This window comes from Panthera tigris, chromosome A3 (genome assembly GCF_018350195.1).
Source record: "Panthera tigris isolate Pti1 chromosome A3, P.tigris_Pti1_mat1.1, whole genome shotgun sequence".
Lineage (NCBI taxonomy): Eukaryota > Metazoa > Chordata > Mammalia > Carnivora > Felidae > Panthera > Panthera tigris.
The window spans coordinates 123,764,353-123,786,569 of record NC_056662.1 but is presented as its reverse complement, the minus strand read 5'-3'; the positions used below and the strand labels follow the sequence as shown (position 1 = coordinate 123,786,569).

The 22,217-nt window shown below is 35.8% G+C and overlaps 1 protein-coding gene across 8 annotated transcripts in view; it reads right to left on the bottom strand.

Annotated features, from left to right (window-relative positions):
* Positions 1-3,308: 3,308 nt before the first annotated feature.
* Positions 3,309-22,217, bottom strand: part of PUM2 (pumilio RNA binding family member 2) — a 99,907-nt gene continuing 80,998 nt past the window's right edge. For 6 of the 8 annotated variants that reach the window (XM_042982440.1, XM_042982439.1, XM_042982438.1 and 3 more), the window contains 8 exons: positions 19,467-19,734; positions 18,273-18,402; positions 15,992-16,126; positions 10,251-10,388; positions 9,331-9,456; positions 8,970-9,091; positions 8,242-8,434; positions 3,309-6,558 (listed from right to left, as the gene is read on the bottom strand). In XM_042982440.1, coding sequence (XP_042838374.1) covers positions 6,427-6,558; positions 8,242-8,434; positions 8,970-9,091; positions 9,331-9,456; positions 10,251-10,388; positions 15,992-16,126; positions 18,273-18,402; positions 19,467-19,734 — 1,244 coding nt within the window. In that variant the 3' untranslated portion in view covers positions 3,309-6,426. The remainder of the gene's footprint in view (positions 6,559-8,241; positions 8,435-8,969; positions 9,092-9,330; positions 9,457-10,250; positions 10,389-15,991; positions 16,127-18,272; positions 18,403-19,466; positions 19,735-22,217) is intronic. The other 2 variants (XM_042982442.1, XM_042982444.1) reach the window with 1 other exon arrangement.

Genomic DNA, 22,217 nt, shown 5'->3' with positions numbered 1-22,217 from the left:
AGTTTTTAATCCGGTTGGGTTTTTTTTTCTTCTTGGCTTGTAGTTCTTTGTATGTTCTGGATATTGACCCCTTATCAGATACATGATTTGCAAATGTTTTCCCCCATTCACTGCCTTTCCACTTGGATTATTCCCTTTGCTGCACAGATGATTTTAAGTTTGATGCAGCCTCACTTATCTATTTTTGCTTTGTTGTTTGAACTTTTAGTGTCATATGCAAAAAATGATTGCCAACCCCAAAGCCATGAAGCTTTTCTCATGTTTTCTTCTAGGAGTTTTATAGTTTTAGGTCTTTCATTTGGGGCTTTAATCCATTTTGAGCTTTAATCCAATTTTTGTGTTTGGTGTAAGTAAGGGTCCAACTTCATTCTTTTGCAAGAGGATATCCTATTTTCCCAACACCATTTCCTTTCCCTATTGCATGTTCTTGGCATTCAATGTTGAAGATCATTTGGCCATATATGCAAGGGTTTACTTCTGGGCTCTTTATTCTTTCCTATAGATCTGTATGTTTGTCTTTATCTAGTACCACAAATTTCTGTGAAAAATTGAGGTATAATTGACATATAACAGTATATTAGTTTCAGGTGTATAACATGCAGTTATTTGTATATACTGCAAAATGATCAATCACAATGTGTGGTTAACATCCAAACACTGTTTTGATTACAGTAGGTTTTGATATCAGGCCATGTGAGACCTTCCTTCAACTTTGTGGGTTTTTTTTTTTTTAAAGAGTTTTTCTTTTTAATGTTGATTTTGAGAGAGCGAGCGAGTGAACACACAAGCAGGGGAGGGTCAGAGAGAGAGAATCCCAAGCAGGCTCCGTGTCATCAGTGCAGAGCCCCTTGGCAGGGCTTGAACTCAAACCTTGAGATCACAACCTGAGCTGAGATCAAGAGTCTGACGCTTAACCGACTGTGCCACCCAGACGTCCCAAGCATGTCTCATTTTTAACCAATCAAATCTATTCCTTTTTTGTGAAGTTTATTATTAATCCCTTCTACCATTTTTGGTAATTTTGTTATTTTACTAGCTTCTTAAATTATCTTCAGACTTTCTTAGCTAAATATTTTTTCTCTGGTCTTTGGCCCAAATCTCCCAAGTTTTGATATATAGCACTATTACTCATTTTGAAGTTGGCCCAAATGGTTTATTCCAAATTAGTTTAGTTCTTTAACCTAGGAGTTAAGAAGTGTATTTTAAACGTGTCTAAGATATATGTCTAAATAGATGTATTTCTAAGATACATTTTTGGCCTTTCCGAATTCTCTTCAGTGAAACCTCGTACATTCTATTCAACTGAACGTGTCTTGTAGGTCACAATGGGACTTTCAAAGTCGGGGCAGGGAAGGCTCCCAAACATCCCCCTTCTCCTCCAGGGCGGTCCACATGCTTTCCTCCTAGCCCCTGCTGTACAAGGGACCCACCAGGTGTTGAGACCCATCTTTTCAGGGCTTCTTCCCATAAAAGGCCTCGGGTGAGACTTAGGTGCAGTGGGAGCTGGCCATGTGATGGAACTCTTAACTGGAATTCCTACTGCCGACTTTGGCCTCTCTCCAGTTTCCCACTACTTCCACAGCTTTGCCCAACTTGTGGGCAAGTCCTCTATAGCACTGCACCTGTCACTCCACTGCTCAAGGATGTGACAACTCCTTATTATCATCCTGGAAGCTGGACATGTCAGGGCAAAGCTACTTTTAAATCAATTAGGGCACATGGGTGGCTCAGTTGGTTAAGCGATCAACTCTTGATCTCTGTTGAGGTCGTGATTTCACAGTTCCTGGGATCAAGCCCCGCGACGGGCTCAGCACTGACAGTGCAGACCCTGTTTGGGATTCTATCCCTCTACCTCGTACCTGCTTGCACTCTGAAAATAAACTTAAAAAAATTTTTTTAAATATTCCCCCAGCCCCCAACAGTTTTGTTAACTCACTAGGAGTCACTCACTGCCTCTGCACAGAACCTAGCTCATCCAATTCTCACAATTTTAGGAGGGAGGTCTCACTTCCGTTACCTACACATCAGGAAACTGAGGTTTAAAAGATGGAAGTCATTTGCCTAACTACGTAAAGCTAAAGATTTGGAATCTGGGAAACCTAATTCCAGAGTCCAGACCCTGAACCATTACACTTGGATGCCCAAGAAAACTTGAATTAATCTCAACCTAGCCAATTTCTTCCTTCAACTACCAAATGGAATACAGGGTTTAAGTTCCTGGTAAATATTTAGAGAAAAACAAGTTCTGTGATTGAAACCTAGAAGAAATGAGAAATTGTCTACAGGATATGGAGGAAATGACATTCAATAAAACTTCCACCTAGTTCTGAGCTTCCTGTAGGATCTGTCCTACAGTTCTCGTAGGTTCTTACCATCAAGTACTCCTCAGATTCAAGGTTCTGTGGGCAATCAGGACAGTATTCCTACTTTACAGATGGTAACACAGAAGCCTAAAGGGTTAAGTTTGCCCAAGATTACACAACCTACACTCACCCTAGGGACCGGAAAATGGAGACCCCCTCGTGCCCTGCAGCCTCCTAGAAGTGAGCCTTGGTGACACCATGCTCCCGGCCTTCTCACTTGTGTTCACAGAGGAATTTACCGTCTGGAGCATCCAAATCACATCAGCTAGGCCCTTTAAAGTTAGCTAGATAAGACAGACTGTGAACACTGCTCCTCTGGAGTTCCTCTGCCCTTCTCCCCCGAACCCCAACCTTCCTGAAAAAATCACTGTCAGGAGGGCAAATGGAACGACTACTGCCAAGGTCACTTTAGGACTTTTCTTTGGTCAGTAAGCTAGTGTGGGAGGATGTAATATTTATTTCTTCAAGGGTCTTTTAATTTCAACACTACGATGTGGGATAGGTCAACAATTCCAGAAGGATTGCTTTCAGCTCAGAACAGAACCAGACGAAGATACAATTAAAACTGGCACAATGTATATGATGAAAATTCCTTTTCCCATGTATTTTTATGTAGACCTCCGCTCTGGATTCTATCAAATTATCTGTATGGCTTAAAATAAACAGCTATAGAAGGGAGAGGTGAATGGAAATAGTATTAGCATTAGTTGAGAATTGGGATCTATGTATCTATTTAAGATATTCTCAATTCTTAAAATCAGTGACCTAAGTAGTACTACCCATGGTACAGATGTGGCCTTGAGCCTTAGATCAGTTAACACACACAAGTTCACAAAGTTTATGAATCACCAGGTAAATTCCAAATCCATGCCTGAACGCAAACTGCACTTCTCCTTTAAACAACACTGTTTCTAAAAGTTCATGTGGAAAGGAAACAAACACCTATAGGTAAAGATAAGTGATTTAATTTAATCCTGAAAACAACCTCGAAGAAGTATCATTTTATCAAGTAAACAGCCTAAAAGTTTCATCCTATGAAGTGTGTAATCACTCTATGTAATTAGAGATCCTGAATACTAATCAAAGACACGAATATCATCAGAGTAATCAGTAGCCCCAGATTAGCATCCATGGGATAAAAATATTTTCTTTTCCTTAAATCAGAGTAAACTTGAATGGGCAATCTGAATTATAATTGAGGTACAGAAGGGTATTTTATCTAGAGAAAAACACAAGACCAGGTTTATTTCATACAATGTTATTCACACATTTTTCATTTTCTAATTTATACATAATATACAAAGTGAAGATAACATTATTTCATATGAACCAAGAAGAGCCAGGACTTAGACAAACTGGTCCAGAAACAATCCATTATCAAAAGGAGACACTCAAGAGTAAAGTCTAAGTGGTTCTGCCCAATTAAAGTTTCTTTATTCTGAAATGTCAGAGTTTAGCAAAACTCCATGCCAACTTATTAAATGGTGGAATCAGAGAGGTGGGCACCAAAATGGCAGACTGTAAAATTTCTAGAACAACAGATATTTTTCTAGAATAGGCCCCAAAGTATTGGGAAGATTGGGGTGTCGACACTGGGATACATGGGAACATCAAAACCCCAAGAAGAAGGTTCAGTTTCCCAGCTATCCCCAAGACTTTCTAAGTTTGCAGGACAAAGGAAAGCCAGGAATTCAACTGTGCAAATCCAGGAAAGTCACTATCAATCTCCAACAAGGACGATTTGGATCATGATCAGCTCACGACTGTGAGTGGATACTGGGAGCAAAAGTTCGACACAGGGCCAAGACACTCTGAGGCTGGCAAAACAAAGTAGGACGGGAAAAGAGCAGCTTTGTATGGGTGGGGGGAGCACTGCCACTGTTGACTGGGACATGCTGATGAACCAGTAGGACTATGAGAGGGGACAGTGACAAGTGGTTGGATGTAATGGACTCAACATGGAATGTTGGGTTAGAAAACTAGAATAACTCAAAGTCAAACATGAAAAAGTATGCCTGGCACCCCAAACTTTATGCCATTATTTTTAGGTTCATGATAAGAACAGCTAAGTGATAAAACCTTTATATTCAATATTGTGCTCAGAAGAATGCTTTTCTTCTGCAGACTTCTAATAAAAAAATCCTTTACATGTTCAATCGAAAGAGATAGCATGGTTCATTAGTTGTCAGCACTAAACAGAAGTGGGTCAACATAAATGGTTTTATACAAAATACTGACTTCAACAAAATACAAAGCACTTTCTTTATCTTTCAGAAACTGAATATACAAAGCAAGTTTTTTTTTCCAAAATATTTTCATAGGCAAAGGATTAAAAACGATTTTAATTATACACATATGGTCACAATTTTGCCTTAAAAAGATTGTTGGGAAATGTACATAAGGCCGCTTGTAAATGTACATCATGTTACTGTTATGTCCTATGTCCAGAGAAAAAAATGTTATCATACAGATTTGCTCTTACTTGGGAATAGGCTATTCAAAAATACAGTACTCTTCTGTACAAAGAAAAAAGTCACATCACATTTAATAAGATGGAAAAAGCATTGGCCTCCATGGTAACCAAAAATCTCAGTCCAATACTTTCTATTATGCACAATACCCTGACTTCTTGAAAGTGATCCAAATCCTAGTATGTCCATATTAACAGAGTCAACAAATATGTTATAAAAGAAAATGTTTCCCACAATAATAAAAAGAAAGCTGGTTCATACTTCTGAAACCATATAAAGATAAAAAATTTTTAAAAAATCACTCTCGATTTGGAGAAATAAATTTACATTATACAACACTATATGCCAGGTCAAATAGGGCAGGGACATAAATGTACACTAAAATGCAAATGTTTCCCAAAGAGATAAAACAAATTCCATTTACAGCATGAAGGTTTACAAATGTACACCTGTACAACCAAGGAAAGCATCACTACTAAATTAGCAAGGCTTTTATAATAAACATTGAAACAAGATTTGCTTTTAAAGTGTAAACTTACATCTATTACTACACACACAATGCATATATTTATAGGAAGCAAAAAAAGCTATCTGAATATGTAGTCATGCTTAAATGTTGAGCTATCAAATTCACTTTTCAGTGGCCCCTTTTCACCTCTATCTGGTTCCTACTTTTGCAAAGTCTACTATGAAAAAGCAAAATAAAGCTCAACACTTCCTCAACATGTCCTTGTAATCCTATAAGCAAAACAATATACAAATTTCTACTCTTTCTCAGATTGCAAACCAAACTGAAAAGTTAAAATGGGACTTAACTTTTCATTTAGTGCACTTAACTGAATGGAAGTGTCACCATGATTTTTTTCTTACCTCTTACAACAATTACATATGTAAGTATATACAATACTTCTGTACATTGCCAGAGACATTTTAGGGCAGTATTTGTATTAAAACCATATCCATTGTAAATAATGTAAGTTCTTTCATCTCAGATCATTTAATTCTTATCTTACTTGCGGAGATTTTATTTGCATGATAGTTTGTGAATTACCAAAATACAACTTAACCTTCTTTTTAAAATATTAATAATATTTATGCAGTTGATTGTTAATTGGTTATAAAAGGCTTCACACAAAGGACAAAAAAAAAAATAAGGACTATATTTCTATATACATCTCTATAAACCTGTTGTGCTATGGGGTCCGTAGACCTACCAGACTGCAAGCCAGTTTATTAAAAGAATACTGTACTTTTTCCTTTAAAAACTATTTTTTGTGACTTTACAAGGTAAAAATTTACAAAATATGTGACAGCTTTTTTTTTGATAGTTACATCATATACAGGCATTCTGTGCTTTGCCAGCAATCCAATCTGATAGGTCTCCACTCAGGGCTGAATATAATTTATAATTCACCACCCCCACCCCCCCAAATATACACAAGAACCTTAAAAAATTTACAAATGGATGAATAAAGTCAATAAATAGTTTTGCTTTAAAAAAAAATTTGAAGATTCATAGTTGAGTTGTGTTTTGATAATTCACAAAAGAAACATTCTTTTCACATGGTTACATCATCTTCTTTCTCTTTCCTTTACAGCATTCCATTTGGTGGTCCTCCAATAGGCCCCAGATCTGGGCTATTTTTCAAATAATATTTTTCCAACTTGGCCAGTATATGCTTCCCATATGTGTATTTGCGCAAAGTAGTAATGTGAGGTCGAATCTGAAAAATAAATAATCTGCTTAGTAAATCTAAGTGACTTTGGTTTCTGGTTTCTTAAAAAAGCACTCCTAAATCTGGGTGACTTAGGAAGAATAACTGGAATTTTAATAACAAATCCTTTAAAGAAAAGTTGTTTTCGAAAGTAGTTCATCCTACTCAATCTCTCCAATTATACTCTCAAAACTGTCCAATGAATAAACAAACCACTACTTCTAAACTGTTACATATGCAAATAGTAGACGGGGCTCCAAACATAGCAGGGAAGCATCACGAGTGAATTATTAAGTTCTTTAAAAGTTGATGAAGGCAGAATTTTCTAGCTTAAGTTGGAGACAAAAATTCAATAGGGAAAATAGAGCAAAAGACATAAATGAGCAATCAGATGTGTGATGTGTGATTTTAAATTGTTCAAAATCTCACTAATAGTTTTTAAAATGTAAATGAAACTACTCATTAGAATCATATCATTATCTTCCACACAGACTGGCAAAAAGTTTATAAATAACAACTGGCATTGATGAGATGATGGCAAAACAGGCATTCTTATTATATCTTGGATAGATGTGCAAACATGTACAGATTTTTTTAAAGCAAAACCTGGCTGTGTCTATCAACATGTAAAATGTTTACATACTTGCCCCACAATTCCACATCTAGGAATTTATCCTACAAAACAGTTAATCACGCAAAGACATTCACATATAGCACTGCTTATGACAGTTAAAAACCTGGAAACAATCCAAATGTCATAAAGATGATAGTGGTTAATGTAATTGTTAAAAAGAAGACTGACAATTTTTCTATGTATATACTTTTAAGCAGAAATATTAAATTTTAAAAAGGTAAAAAAAAATTATGATCTACTTCTCTCTATACGACAAGAGGTCCAAAGAAGTTATGTATCTGTCCCTGGTTTCTTAATGAATAAATTTACAAAAACATGGAGTATATAGTATTTCTTCCAGTGGGTTTTCTTTTTCTTTTTCTTTTTTTAAGTTTTTCTTTGGAGTGAGTGAGCGAGCGAGCACATGGACGACCAGGAAAGGGGCAGAGGGAGAGGGATAATCCCAAGCAGGCTCTGTGCTGTTAGCACAGAGCCCAATGCAGGGCTGGATCCCAGGAACTGTGACATCATGACCACAGCCAGAATCAAGTTTCTGAATGAGCCACACAGAACCCCCACATCTAGTGTTCATTTTAACAGTAAGTTTTCCTATGGAAATTTATGAGCTAGATTCTAGAGAGAAGACAGAGATTTAAAAAACAAAACAAACAAAAAAAAAAAAAAACCCAAATTCTCTTTAGAAAAATGCTTAAAAAAAAAACAAACCCAAATTCTCTTTAGAAAAATGCATTACATTAGTGAGAAAACCTAATTAGATTTTAAAATCAATGTTCAACCCATGTATCATGGCAAATCAAATATATCTCAATAAGATGGGGATGGGCAATGCTAAAGGCAGGTTAAATAGATGAAAAATAAATTTGATTTTATTGAGATTACTTTAAGAATTTTAATAAAAGGGTACACCATACCTACATTTGTCAAAGGTTAACCATTGATTTTAGATTTTTTTTCTCCAGTTACATCACATGAGGAAATTAAAACCTAGGAAGTTAAAATTGTATTCTGAAAGTCACACAAATTGAATCATCTATTTTAAGTGCTATAAGCTGTATTACCTTATGCATGATTATCTTTCTCTGGGCAGGTTCAGCCATATCAATCATCTTCTGAACCACGTAATTGGCATACTGGTCCTTCATCATGGTGTATAAGGCACTGTGAGCACCATCATTCTGGCAGCAAACTTCATCAATCAGTAAAGCTCTTTCGGCACGGGAGGCATGGGTAACACACTTTTCTACTACATTGCTAAAAATTCAAGTATATACACAAAAAATTATTTTGTTACTTTTTCCTTTATAGTAAATTTCCCTTGGTTTTAAAAGAACTTGCTTAACACATTGGAAGACAAAAGAGTGAAGATGGTATTCTCTTACCCTTTACTTTCAAAAACAAACAAAAAAAAAGAATTAGTATTATAGAGTAACCCATACTGGATATTCACAAGTGTAATTACATGCCTCTTAAAATTAAAATTACAAAGAGGAAACTAGAGACTAAGTCATTAGTAAGGTCTGAGACTTTCATTAATAAGCACTAAACTAATTTGCATTTATAGGTTTGGGGAGACCAATCATTTTCTGAATACAGACTTCAAAAATGGAATATACATAAGCAGATGGATTTGTCATGAGGAGTCTTCAAGAATAAAAGGAATAGTCTGTATGTGCTTTTTCCCTCTACTAAAAGAAACATATATTTGAATGTCATATTCTACACGCATTTGTTTACTAATAAAAGAGTTGAAAGAACTGACCCTTGGAATTAGAAAATAGTGCAATACCTGGCAAATTTGTGTTGACTCAGGGCTAAGACTTTTCCTCGGATTTCAGAAACAATTTTGCTTTTGTCTTCAGGTCGACCGTGTTCCAAGACATGCTGAATAACGTAATTGCCATACTGATCCTAAGTACAGATGTTTAAAAATTACTTTCCTTAAGTCACCCCTTAAAAATAATGACTATTCTTTAGAAAGATACTATTTTTCTGAAGATCCAGTAGTATACAGTCAGGAGAATACACGAAGCTTTTTTGTCTTACTGTGTGTTTTTACAGTGTGTTAATTTAGGAAAAATTACATTTCCCTATATTCTGAACCACTGTCAGAAACACATAAACATTGACAACTATTACGGAGTTCATACCTGTACCAACTGCTCTGTATGTTGGTGGAGTTCCTCTAAGATAGGTAAAGTCTGCTCTGCAGTGCAATGCTCGAGGATGCGCTGGATCACTCTGCAGCCGTAAGGATGAGTTGAAAGTACAAACACCTTAAGACAAGTGCAAGAAATACATTTACTTTATCTGGCATTTCTGGAAAGTTCTATGAGGCAGACAGGTTTTTGATGACATGCTGAATTAATCTAATATAGAAGGGTGGGGAGTCACCTCTAATATGACTACCATCCTATTGGTAAAGACTGGAAAGTGAGGTGCTCAATTCAGGAGCTAACAGATATTTTGATCAAAAGGAACCTAACCAGATATGTATTAGTTACTAATTGATATTTATTTTCTGTGTTTTACTGTACAGTCTTAAGTCTTCTTCCCTTCTTTACTTCTCCCCGAAAATCTGGAGAACACTGTTGGGTTTCTAATAGCTGTGATCCCAAAGTAATACAATTGATGGGGTGCCTGGGTGGCTCAGTCGGTTAAGGCTCTGACTTCAGTTCAGGTCATGATTTCACGGATAATGAGTTCAAGCCCTGCATTGGCCTCTGTGATGACAGCTCCAAGCCTGAAGCCTGCTTTGAATTCTGTGTCTCCCTCTCTCTGCCCCTCCCTTGCTAACACTCTCTCTCTTGCTCACAAATAAAGATTAAAAAAAAATTAAAAACAAAGTAATACAACTGAACTTTTATTTCCACATTTTTCAGCTTCAAAAAAATGAAGCTATCTATTGACGCACTCTATTAAAGAGGCAGAAATCACTGTACATTCAGTTTTGTCTCCTATTTTTGTCTGTCATTACTGGGTATTATAATCTTGTGACTTAGGAAAAATGTGTTAACACTCCAATGCTAAAAGAATGCCCTGCTAATTAGAAGACAAAAATAAACCTTACTTGTCCTTTGAAAGCATCAATGATGAACTGTAGTGACTGTGGCTGAACACATTCAATACATTTTTGTACAACATGGTTTCCATTCTGATCTTTCACACATTTGAGTACATGCCCATCTAGCTCCTTTACCATTTCACTCTGCAAAGAGAAGATGACATTTAAAAAATTACCTCATCAAGAAACGTTAACAGGATTAGAAAGAGTACAAAAGTATACTCAAAAATGTGTTGGCAATACTGTAGATATCAAAGTTTAAAATCCATACTCCCTGCCCCTCCAAACGGAAATTGAGATGGTTACCAAAACATTTCGTAGGACTGCAATGTAAATGACACTTGTTAAAAAATAACCTAGGGGGGGCGCCTGGGTGGCTCAGTCGGTTAAGCGTCCCGACTTCAGCTCAGGTCATGATCTTGCAGTCCGTGAGTTCGAGCCCCGCGTCGGGCTCTGGGCTGATGGCTCAGAGCCTGGAGCCTGCTTCCCATTCTGTGTCTCCCTCTCTCTCTGCCCCTGCCCCGTTCATGCTCTGTCTCTGTCTCAAAAATAAATAAAAACGTTTAAAAAAAAAAATTAAAAAAAAAAAAAAAAAAAAAAAAAGCCTAGGGATGGATCCTGAACCTGCCATATTTAAATGACTTTCTTCACTTTGTATACCTTCCACACAACTTTCTCAGCTGACTATAATATACATATACAAATAATTCCAAATTCTATACTTTTTCTCTGCTTAGCACTCCCTTTCCTTCAAATTATTTTTAATACCTACATGAGTCTATTAAGTGCATGGGAAAGGGTAAGGAATTGAGCACTTAAGGGCTATGTGACTTTCACATATTATCTCAATGATAGGAAGAAAACAGACATTTTAATTCTTTTTTTAATGAGCTTATATTAAAGAACTCATTTAATATAACTTTTCTTTATTATGTGATACTTTCTTCAGGGACAAATCTTTGGGAAATTTTAGATTTTTGTTCATTTAACCAGGAAAAATGACCCTTTCATGTGTATTTCTTTGCTTACTAGTAAGGTTTTCACATTTACAATCTCTCTCACCCAAAGAACTCCCAGCTACCCACTACTCCCAGTTACCTACTACCTACTGAATAACTGTAGAGAAATTCTGTTAAGCCAAAATACAACACAGATGTTTAACTATAAACTAAATAACAAAATAAAATGTTACTTAGTTTACAATCCAAACAATACCATTATTAACAGGTTTCTCTAAGGCTTATTCCCTGTGCTTTATATTTTCAAGTATTAAAGACATTTAAAGTCTTTATTATTTACTTATTAAGTGTAACCAACAATGTTATATTAGTTTCAGATGTACAACAGTGATTAAACAATCATACACATTACACAATGTGCACCACAATAAGGTATAGTCACCATACAACGTTATTACATTATTGACTATAATCTCTATCGTGCACTTTTCATCTCTGTGACTTAAATTTTATAACCAGAAGTTTATACTTCTTAATCCCTTTCACCTATTGCCTCCCCATCCTGCTATCCACACAAGAACTTGTTCTCTGTAGTTGAGAGTCTGTTGTTTTGTTTATCAGATTCCACATATAACTGGAATCACAGGTACAGTATTTGTCCTTTCTCTGATTTCACTTAGTATAATACCCTCTAGGTTGATCCATGTTACTGCAATTGACAAGATCTCATTCTTTAAAATATCTTCATTAAAAAAAAAATTTTTTTTAACGTTTATTCATTTTTGAGACAGAGAAAGAAAGAGAGACAGAGCATGAGCAAGGGAGGGGGAGAGAAAGGGAGAGGGAGGCACAGAATCCGAAGCAGGCTCCAGGCTCTCACCTGCCATAATAGAGCCCATCACAGGGCAGAGTGAGATCATGACCTGAGCAGAAATTGAAAGCTCAACCAACTGAGCCACCCTGGCATGCCCAAAATATCTTTATCTATACCAGTTTGAGACTTAGGATCAAGCATTTGTGTAAGCATCTACAATAATCAAAATCTGTTCATCTTGTTCCATTGTGACATATCTTCAATTATTCTAAAACTCAGGATTTCCTCCAGAGTAATGCTATTTTCTCACAAATTTTCAATGGTGTGATTAATGCACACATACAAACATATTCATCCATACATGTTATGACTGTTTTTAATTCTGAGATTTATTATACAATAATATATATGGGTGGAGAATCAAAGCTGATCTCTTTCCAAATTTACTAATTACTGATACCTTTAAAGAAATAATTATTTCCTTTACTCTATGTTTCATGGTAATACATAAGCTAGTTATATAGAAAATAGTTATCTATTTAGGGTTATAAATTTCATTCCTAAGGTCTGCTTAATTTCACGTGAAACCCACACTAATTAGTGATGCTTCACAATTTATTTTCAAAAATCTAGCAGATCAGCATTTACTCTCAAACTCTTAATATTCTTGCCTATTTCAAATAATTTTAAAAATTATTTTGATGAATTACCAAAAAATTCCCAGAGTATGATTGGAATTACATCAGTCCTTTTTTGATTTAAAATAAGCCTTCTTCCATCCAAAAATTTGATATATTCCCATTTACAGGTGTTCTCTTTTCTCTTTAAAGAATCGTGAATTGGGGCGCCTGGGTGGCTCAGTTGGTTAAGCGGCCGACTTCAGCTCGGGTCATGATCTCGCGGTCCGTGAGTTCCAGCCCTGCGTCAGGCACTGTGCTGACAGCTCAGAGCCCGGAGCCTGTTTCAGATTCTGTGTCTCCCTCTCTCTGACCCTCCCCCGTTCATGCTCTGTCTCTGTCTCAAAAATAAATAAGCGTTAAAAAAAAAAAAAAAAAAAAAAGAATCGTGAATCTTGTTAACTAACAGAATTTATAGGTTAATTTCCTATTGAATGAAAGTTTTAAGAACTTTATGTGTATAATTTCTAATTGGCATATAGAATGCAACTGGCTTTAAATTTTTTATCCTTTGAAGAAACTGATGTCTGGTTACAGGAAACAGATAAGAAGGAAAAGATTGTTTTGAGGTCACAGAAATAAATTTTTAAATAAAACTGGTTTTGTTTCTGTATTTTCATATTTGCTGCTACAGTAGCTCAATATTTTACAGAGCTAACATATAAATCTGGCTCCATTTAAAAACTGGAGTACTTTCTAGTACAACCAGAATGGAAGGAAACGGTGCACCACAGTTTTCCAGATGGGTGGGTTGACTGCTTTGTTTAGCCGACGCATGCTTAATATTCTCCTATAGGCCAACATCAAAGAAGTCTGGGGAAACTCTTACCTTGCAGCATTATGATTCCTGCTGGGCACTGGCATTTTGTGAAACCTTATGGGGGAGGGTAATGCTGGGGCAGAAATGTGAATTATGTAGATGGGTGGTTTCACGTCTTCAGACCTCTCCTAGAATCAGTACAGTTCTCTTAACTGTGCCAGTCCCAGTTGACAAGCTTTGTATCCACTTGTCCGCTCAATTTAAATATAGCTGTACATGGTTGACAGTGGCCATAGCTAAGTTACTTATTAGCATATGTGACTTTCAACAGTAATGAAAATGGTTTTGGATTTTCTTTTATTTCCTAAAAATGAATACAATGTCAGAACTTCACATTTTATTTTATTTTTTTTTTAATTTTTTTTAATGTTTATTTATTTTTGAGACAGAGAGAGACAGAGCATGGATGGGGGAGGGGCAGAGAGAGACGGAGACACAGAATCTGAAGCGGGCTTCAGGCTCCAAGCTGTCAGCACAGAGCCCGACGCGGGGCTTGAACTCACGGACTATGAGATCATGACCTGAGCTGAAGTTGGATGCTTAACCGACTGAGCCACCCAGGCACCCCAGAACTTCACATTTTATACACTAGTACCTGGCTATTAGTATTTTACAGGAACCATAGATCTTGGGGACTTTATATAGATACATATGTACATATACATATATATTTTGTGTGTGTGTGTGACTTTTTTGTAAACTAAGTCCGATTCAACATTACAATCATTTTACAGTTACTATAACCAATGAGAATAGCATGTTTTTTCAAATCTGTTCTGAGCCTATAGTGTTTCCTTTGTGAACATATCTCTATTTTATACATTTTGTATAGTTACACTGTACTAAAATATTAGCTTGTTTGATATAAGGAAAGTATGTATTGAGTACCTTTTTGCTAGCCTGGTTGTTCAACCTTTAAAAAAAAAAAAAAAGGTTTAAGCTTTAAAAAAAAAAAATCTTTAAACTGGTCTTTCTTGCATGTTATAAATAAAGTTGCAGCTAAAAGGGATGGGCAGAGAGGTGCCTGGGTGGCTCAGTTGGTTAAACGTTCAACTTCGGCTCAGGTCATGATCTCACTGTTCGTGAGTTCAAGCCCCGGGTTGGGCTCTGTGCTGACAGCTCAGAGACTGAAGCCTGCTTTGGATTCTGTGACTCCCTCTCTCCCTGCCCCTCCCCCGCTCATGCTCTGTCCCTCTCTGTCTCTCAAAAAATAAATAAACGTTAAAAAAAAAACGTAAAAAAAAGGATAGGAAGGAAGAGAAAACTAGTTTTGAGTGTCTTAGAATAGAAACATAAGATTAAGATTTTTTTTCTCATTAATATGTCTTATTCATGATTTATGGAAAAAATAAAACAAAATTTTTTTACTTGTGCTTGCTTCAGCAGCATATACAGTAAAAGTGGAATGGTGGGGCACCTGGGTGGCTCAGTCAGTTAAGCATTCAACTTCGGCTCAGGTCATGATCTCACAGCTTCTGAATTTGAGCCCCGTGTCGGGCTCTATGCTCAGAGCCTGGAGCCCAGTTTAGATTCTGTGTCTGCCTCTACCCTGTGCTCACTTTCACACTCTCTCTCTCTCAAATATGAATACACATTAAGAAAAAAAAAAAAAAAGTGGAATGGTACAGGGGCACCTGAGTGGCTCAGTTGGTTAAGCATCCAACTTCAGCTCAGGTCATGATCTCATGATTCATGAGTTCGAACCCCACATCAGGCTCTATGCTGACAGCTCAGAGTTTGGAGCTGGCTTCAGATTCTGTGTCTCCCTTTCTCTCTGCTCCTGCCCCACTCACGCTCTCTCTCAAACATAAACATTAAAAAAAAAAAAAAAAAAAAGTGGAATGGTACAACGACTAGTATAGCCCCTGTGCAAGGATGACACACAAATTGTGAAGCGTTATGTTTTTATGTGAACTGGAATTAAAAAAAAAAAAAAAAAGCACTGTATTGAAAAAAGAAAATTTTATTCTTGTGGTTATAAATGTAGTACAATCTGGGGCGCCTGGGTGGCACAGTTGGTTAAGTGTCCGACTTCAGCTCAGGTCATCATCTCTCAGTTCATAGGTTTGACCCCTGCGACGGGCTCTGACAGCTCAGAGACTGGAGCCTGCTTTGGATTCTGTGTCTGTCTCTGTCTCTCTCTCAAAAATAAACATTTAAAAAAAGTTAAAAAAAAAAAAAAAAAGTGGTACAATCCAAATACATTTTGGAAACAAAGGTATTCCTGATACTACAGGAAATCAAATAAGCAAGTGTAGCATTTTGCTTCCCACACAGCAGGCCCTCAAATTATCTTCATTTAAAGATGAAGAGATGTTGAAGAGAATGAAGAGGACAGATCAAAGATCTATAGTATAATATGTAATTAAAATGTACTGTTTGAGACAGATTTATTTAAAGTATTTTATTCTAATTGGGGAAATATAAAGTAATAATTTAAAAACTGAATAAAATACAAAAAGTTTGTCTTAACTTACAATTACCTGCTGGTCAGATGAAATAGACTCCAGAGCTTTCTGGATAACACGACAGCCATACATCTGCAAGGCTAAAGGCAGAACATGCCCACGAATACGAGTGGCGAGAGCTAATTTTTGATCCAAACTCCCAAACTGATAGAAAAGAAATCAGTATTAATAAAAATAACCATTATATTAATTTTGTTAAACCTGAATAACCCACTGTTTGCGGCCTATTCATTCTATTTTTAAAATATCACAATTTGTAATCATGTAGGGAAGAGGACTTAGGTAAAAGCTAATTAAGATAAATCCAGAACTGCCTGAAATAACTGCATTACTTTTATGGGGGGGTTAAGTCTCATTATCTAAAATTTCCTTTTTACTAATATATTAATCACCTGTAATTCTTTTAAAGTACACAGTATTACATTTCATTTTAAACAAATAAAATCCCCTCATCTTTAACGTAATGAACTTCTGACCATGCATTCAGACCAAATTACATTCAGACAAACTATATTCTGATGTAACTGTGGAGGAAACTTAAGTAAAACTAAAACAGAGATACTTAGTTGTAAACTGAAAATTAGCTAAAATACAAAATACATGACACATCTAACAAATGTAAATAAAGACTATACTATTATCACTAATTTCTTCATCTAAGATTTACTCTCAATGCTTTATATTTTCAAATATTAATCAGATTACTACTAAACTTCTCATTTAAAGTAGGCCCATATTTTAAAAATATTTTTGTGATAAAATATATAGCATAAAATGTCATTTTAACCATTTTAAGTGCATAATTCAATGGCATTAATTCACAATGTTGTGCAATTATCACTACAAACTGTTTCCAAATCATTCCCGTTGCCTCAAACAGAAACACTGCATACATTAAGCAGTAACCCCCCCCACCCCCCCACCCTCCCTCAGCACCTGGTAAACCCTAATCTACTTTATGCCCCTATCAATTTGGCTGTTCTAGCTATCTCATATAAGAAAAACACTATGATGTTTGTCCTTTTACATCTGGCTTATTTTACTTAGCTTCATCCATGATGTAGTATGTAACAGAACTTTATTCCTCGTGGCTGAATAACATTCTTATTGTATGCATATACCACATTTATCCATTCATCTGTTGTACATATAGGTTGTTTCCACCTTTTGGCTACTGTGAATAATGCGGAAACAAACGGTGTTTGAGTCCTTGTTTTCAATTCTTTTGGGTATACAGGAGTGGAATTGCTGGGTTGTAAGATAATTTTTATGTTTAGGTTTTTTTTTTAAGGAACTGCCGAGGTGCCTGGGTGGCTCAGGTGGTTAAGTGTCCAGCTCTTCATTTGGGCTCAAGTCATGATCTCAAGGTCATGAGACTGAGCCTCATGCCACCTCCACTGGGCATGGAGCCTGCATGGGATTCTCTCTCTCCCTCTGTCCCTTTCCCTGCTCACACGTGCTCTCTCTCAAAAAAAGAAAAGTTTGAAGGAACTGCCAAACTTTTTCACAACAGCTGCACCATTTTACATTACTACTGACAACGTATGAGGTTCCAATTTCTCCAAATCTCCACCAACATTTGTTATTCCCCCCGGCCCTCTAAAGCCATCCTAGTAGATGTAGCGTAGAATCTCACTGTGGTTTTGATCTGCATTTCCCTAATGACTAAGGATGTTGAGCTTCTTTTCATGTGCTTCTTGGCTACATGTATATTTTCTGAGGAGAAAGGTCTATTCAGGTCATCTGTCCATTTTTCTTTTTTCTTTTCTTTTTTGTTTTTTTTTTTAAAGTAATCTCTATACATGGGGCTCAAACCCACAACCTTGAGATCAAGAGTCACATGCTCCACCAACTGAGCCAGCCAGGTGCTCCTCGTGTCTGTTACATTATTTTAATGTTTATCTTTGATAGAGTACAAGCTCTCTCTGTACGGGCAGAGGAAGGGGGACAGAGGATCCAAAGCGGGAACGAAGTTAACAGCATGGAGCCCAATGTGGGGCTCACACTCACAAACCGTGAGATCATGACCTGAGCCCAAGTCAGATGCTCAACCAACTGGGCAACCCAGGTACCCCTCTCCTGTCCATTTTTTAATAGGGTTGTCGTTCTCTTGTTGAGTTTTAGTTCTTTATATAGTCTGGATATGAAATCTTTATCAGATACATACTTTGCAAAATATTTTTTCCCAAGTGCATATATTTTTATATGAAAATGACTCTTACCCAACTTTCTGAACTTTTCTACGCATTCAGCAATATAGTTGGATGTACAAATATGTATATGTGCTTACCTCAAAAAATTTCTGTATAACATAGTTTCCAAAAACATCTGTCATTAATTGATAGGCTGCTTGTAGAATTTCATTAAATACCATCTGTCGCTCAGCTGGAGTAGCTCTCTCTAGTTTTTGTTGTATGAATCTATATAGGAAACATTTTATATGTCATCACAGCACATTGAAAATAAGCTCCTGCAAAATCTGTATCTGACTTGAGTATCACACACCCCCACATATATACACATAAAATTACTTCCAGGAATAGTACTAACACATTTAATACTGTGAACAGCAAATTTAAAGCAAAAAAGGCAAAAGCTATGAAGCATTTCTTTATAATGCCTTAATTTAAAGTAACTATTAGGCAGACATTTGGATATATTATAATCTGCATTATAATCAATGAAGAAAACTAGATTTTACTGGTTATTCATACATTTTTCATAATAATATTAAATATTTAAGTTTAGAGCCTAATGAAAGAAACCCTTAGAAGTAAATTTATCAAACACAAATGAATTCCTAGCCATTGTGAATGACACAAGGTTCATGTGCTACTCTTAAGGAATTTTCAACTTTAGGGAGATAAAACTATAAAAGGAAAAAATAATTAAATTTAATAAATGTGTTACAATTCTATTTTCCTTTTTGTGTTCTATCTTGAGAAGAATACTAATTTACATGTACCTTAAGTACTATAAGAGAACATTATGTTTAATGTTCAAAGTCACCAAATTCTTCTAAAAGAAAAGTGAAATGTTTCAACTTAAGACATATCACATCAAATACAAATCTATACAAATACAAACACAAAAGCATTTAACCTTCTTTTAAAAAAATTTTTTTAGACAAGGTCTACATCAGGGACATTTACATCCACAAATATAATTCAGAGCATTCTTTTCAAAGGAAAATTAAAGTTGAGTGTATTCAGAATCAATGTAATAAAAATAACCCAAAAAAAGGGCACTCCTATATTTTCATTATAAAAGTATTCTCATTATAGAAAACTGGGAAACCATAAATAATTTAAAAACCTTTATTTTTATCATATGTCCTAATAGCGAAGAAGAAATCCATTATTGGGCCTTTATTCTGTAAAAAGTTCCTTAAATGATCCCAGTCAAGAAAATTTTAGACTCCTACAAGGCAGTAATTTTCAAAGCAAAAATACAGTGCTGAGTATCCTAAACCACAATCACTTACCTAGAACCGTGCTGGTCTTGAGAAAACTCAACTATGTGCCCAATCAAGTCTCTAAGTTGAAGGTTTGGGAAGCGGTTGTTTCTGAAATCTTCCAATAATCTACTTCGGCCGGAAGGCATAATATCAGACCTATTATACCGAAGCCGGGAAGGAGGAAAGAGCTGGCTGCTGGAGCTGAACAGACTGGAAGTGCTTGAAGCACTCCGGTATTTTGCTTCTGCTCCAGGCGCTGCAGAGATATATCGACCACTACCATTTGTCAGGCCTCCTACAACAAAGCAGCTGTGGTCAGCAAATATTTTTGACAAGGCCATTCCTCAAATAAGAGTTACTTACACTAAAATTCAATCAATAAAGAAATAACCACTCCACTGACCACTAATTCCTGTATGTTTTAACAGGAAATTGAAACTGGAGGGAAAATCTCACACATTTACTTATTGTGTGTGACTACAGGATCTGGGGGATAAAAAAGACTAGAAAAGATGAGAAAAATAAACCTGTATTTGTTCTTGGCAGTTTAGTTTCAATCATAATCATAACACCTAATATCATATATAAAAGTTGTATTTGTTCTTGGAAGCTTAGTTTAAAACATAATTATAGCAAGTAATGTCATACATACTAATATCAATACCAGAATACTAAAACTACCAACAAAATTTCCAGTTTATTAACAAGGTTACAGATAGCTAAGCAAACTCAGATTTGAAGCCACTGAAATACAGTTGGGCTGAAATTTACTTGCAGTGTTTATGGAACACTGAGGGCTAAATTTGTACTTTTTTGGACTGTATTTTTAAAAATGCATTAGGTAATACATATACCTCTATGTAAAGAAAAACGGATTTTTAAAAAAGTAAACTCTACACACAACATGGGGCTCAAACTCATGACCCTGAGATCAAGAGTTGCATGCTCTACTGACTGAGCCCGCCAGAAGCCACAAAAAACCATTTCTTAAAGAAAATAAATCCATTACATCTTAAAGTATTTTAAAAATTTTAAAGGAATACTCTCCATAAAATACTATTATTTTACTGACAAGAACTAGAAATAAACAAAATGTATTTTTCCTAGAGCTTTAATGTTGATCATTTGAGACGCATAAAAAGCCTCTTTAACTTATTATATCCCATTCCAAACAAGAAAATTAAAGGGCAGTCAATAGAAACAAACAAAAAATACAAGCAGGAAATTGTTATTACAAAAGTTATTTAAAAGTACTTGACAGTGTCCTTTTAAAAAAGAAAAATGTATAGAAAACCGTAACGTGCAAATATAGTTGCTCAGATAAACAGAATCTACCATCAGCTTTAAGCTATTATATACCATCTCTAAGTAGAGGAGTGCTATATATACAATCCAGACCACAGGGCAGAGATGATGCCAAGGACACACTGTCAGTGCAAAGTTGTGAAGTTATACAGAGGCACTGAATGGCAAAAAGAGTTACAGGCACAAGGAAAAAAGTAAGACAACTGTAATCCTGGAGAGTGAACTGCTTTAAAACGTTCCTCTTTTACTTTCAGTCCCCAATGCCCGAGCTTTTGTTGTGATTCCCACCACCCAGAGTATTATACATATAATTCATAGGACTCTCCAGTCCCCTTTCCAGTGTAAGTGCCACAACATTATGTTCACCTACAAGCTAGATCCCTGGTACCTAAAAGAATGTCTGACAGATAGTGGGTACACATTAATATTCATGAATATTTTATATAACATTAACTGCCTAAGGTTCAATTCTAGACTATCTTTCTTAAAAGTGTGTAACTTAACAGAACATTTTATACACTAAAACCACTAACATCAAATTCGCATACCAGTGTTCCTGTACAAAGAATCCAAAATGTGAAAGAATTCAGTGTTTTAATACTGTCTTGATTTCCTTGATACTCTTAACCCTCTAGCCCCTATTATTTCTAATTATACAATTCTATCAACTGTTCACTAGCCCATTCAAATCTCTAACAATTCTTTAACCTTTATGTAGGGTAGGGATACTCTGCATATCATTCCAGTCTGTTTTTACAAACAATTATAAAGTCTCATTCAAAGGCCACTTGGAGGTCACTTTACACTAAAGCATCCTGCTAGAGTACATCCTCTCAATTCTTCAGCCTAATATTATATTGAGTCCTTATTCTGAATCTATTACTCACACAAATTTCCTAGAAGAACCCTAATTTAATTGTTCACTTCTCCTCCTCTTGTTCATTATTGTCTCTGCACCACTGCTTACCTTACCTCAAACATAAGGCCCAATCCTACACCTCTTTACCCTTAATGCACTAAAGATTTTCAACACCAAATTCAAAATATATACTTACCCCCAGAAATGACTATGCCAATTTTATTTCATACCTTCTAATACCTAACAGGAATCTCTCCATGTCTAGATATTCTTTGATTATATTCTATCAGCTCCCTAATACCAAACTCCTGATGCACTCATTGCCGACTTAAAATGTCTCATGATGTGTAACTGCCTTTAGTTTTAAAGAAACCTCAAAATTGCAGTTCTGGAAGTCTACTTAGTATTTTCATTTACAAAACAAAAAAATTCACTCAGGGCAGGGTACCTTTCTTTCTTTACAAATTAAATAAGCATTTAAAACCCAATTGTAATATACACTGAACATTTTAAACCTGGTTATCTAAATATTGAAAGCATGCCACCCAAACCTATTTTGGAATTGAGGGACATTTTACAAAACTGGCTTATGCTCTTCACAAATGTTTAAGTCA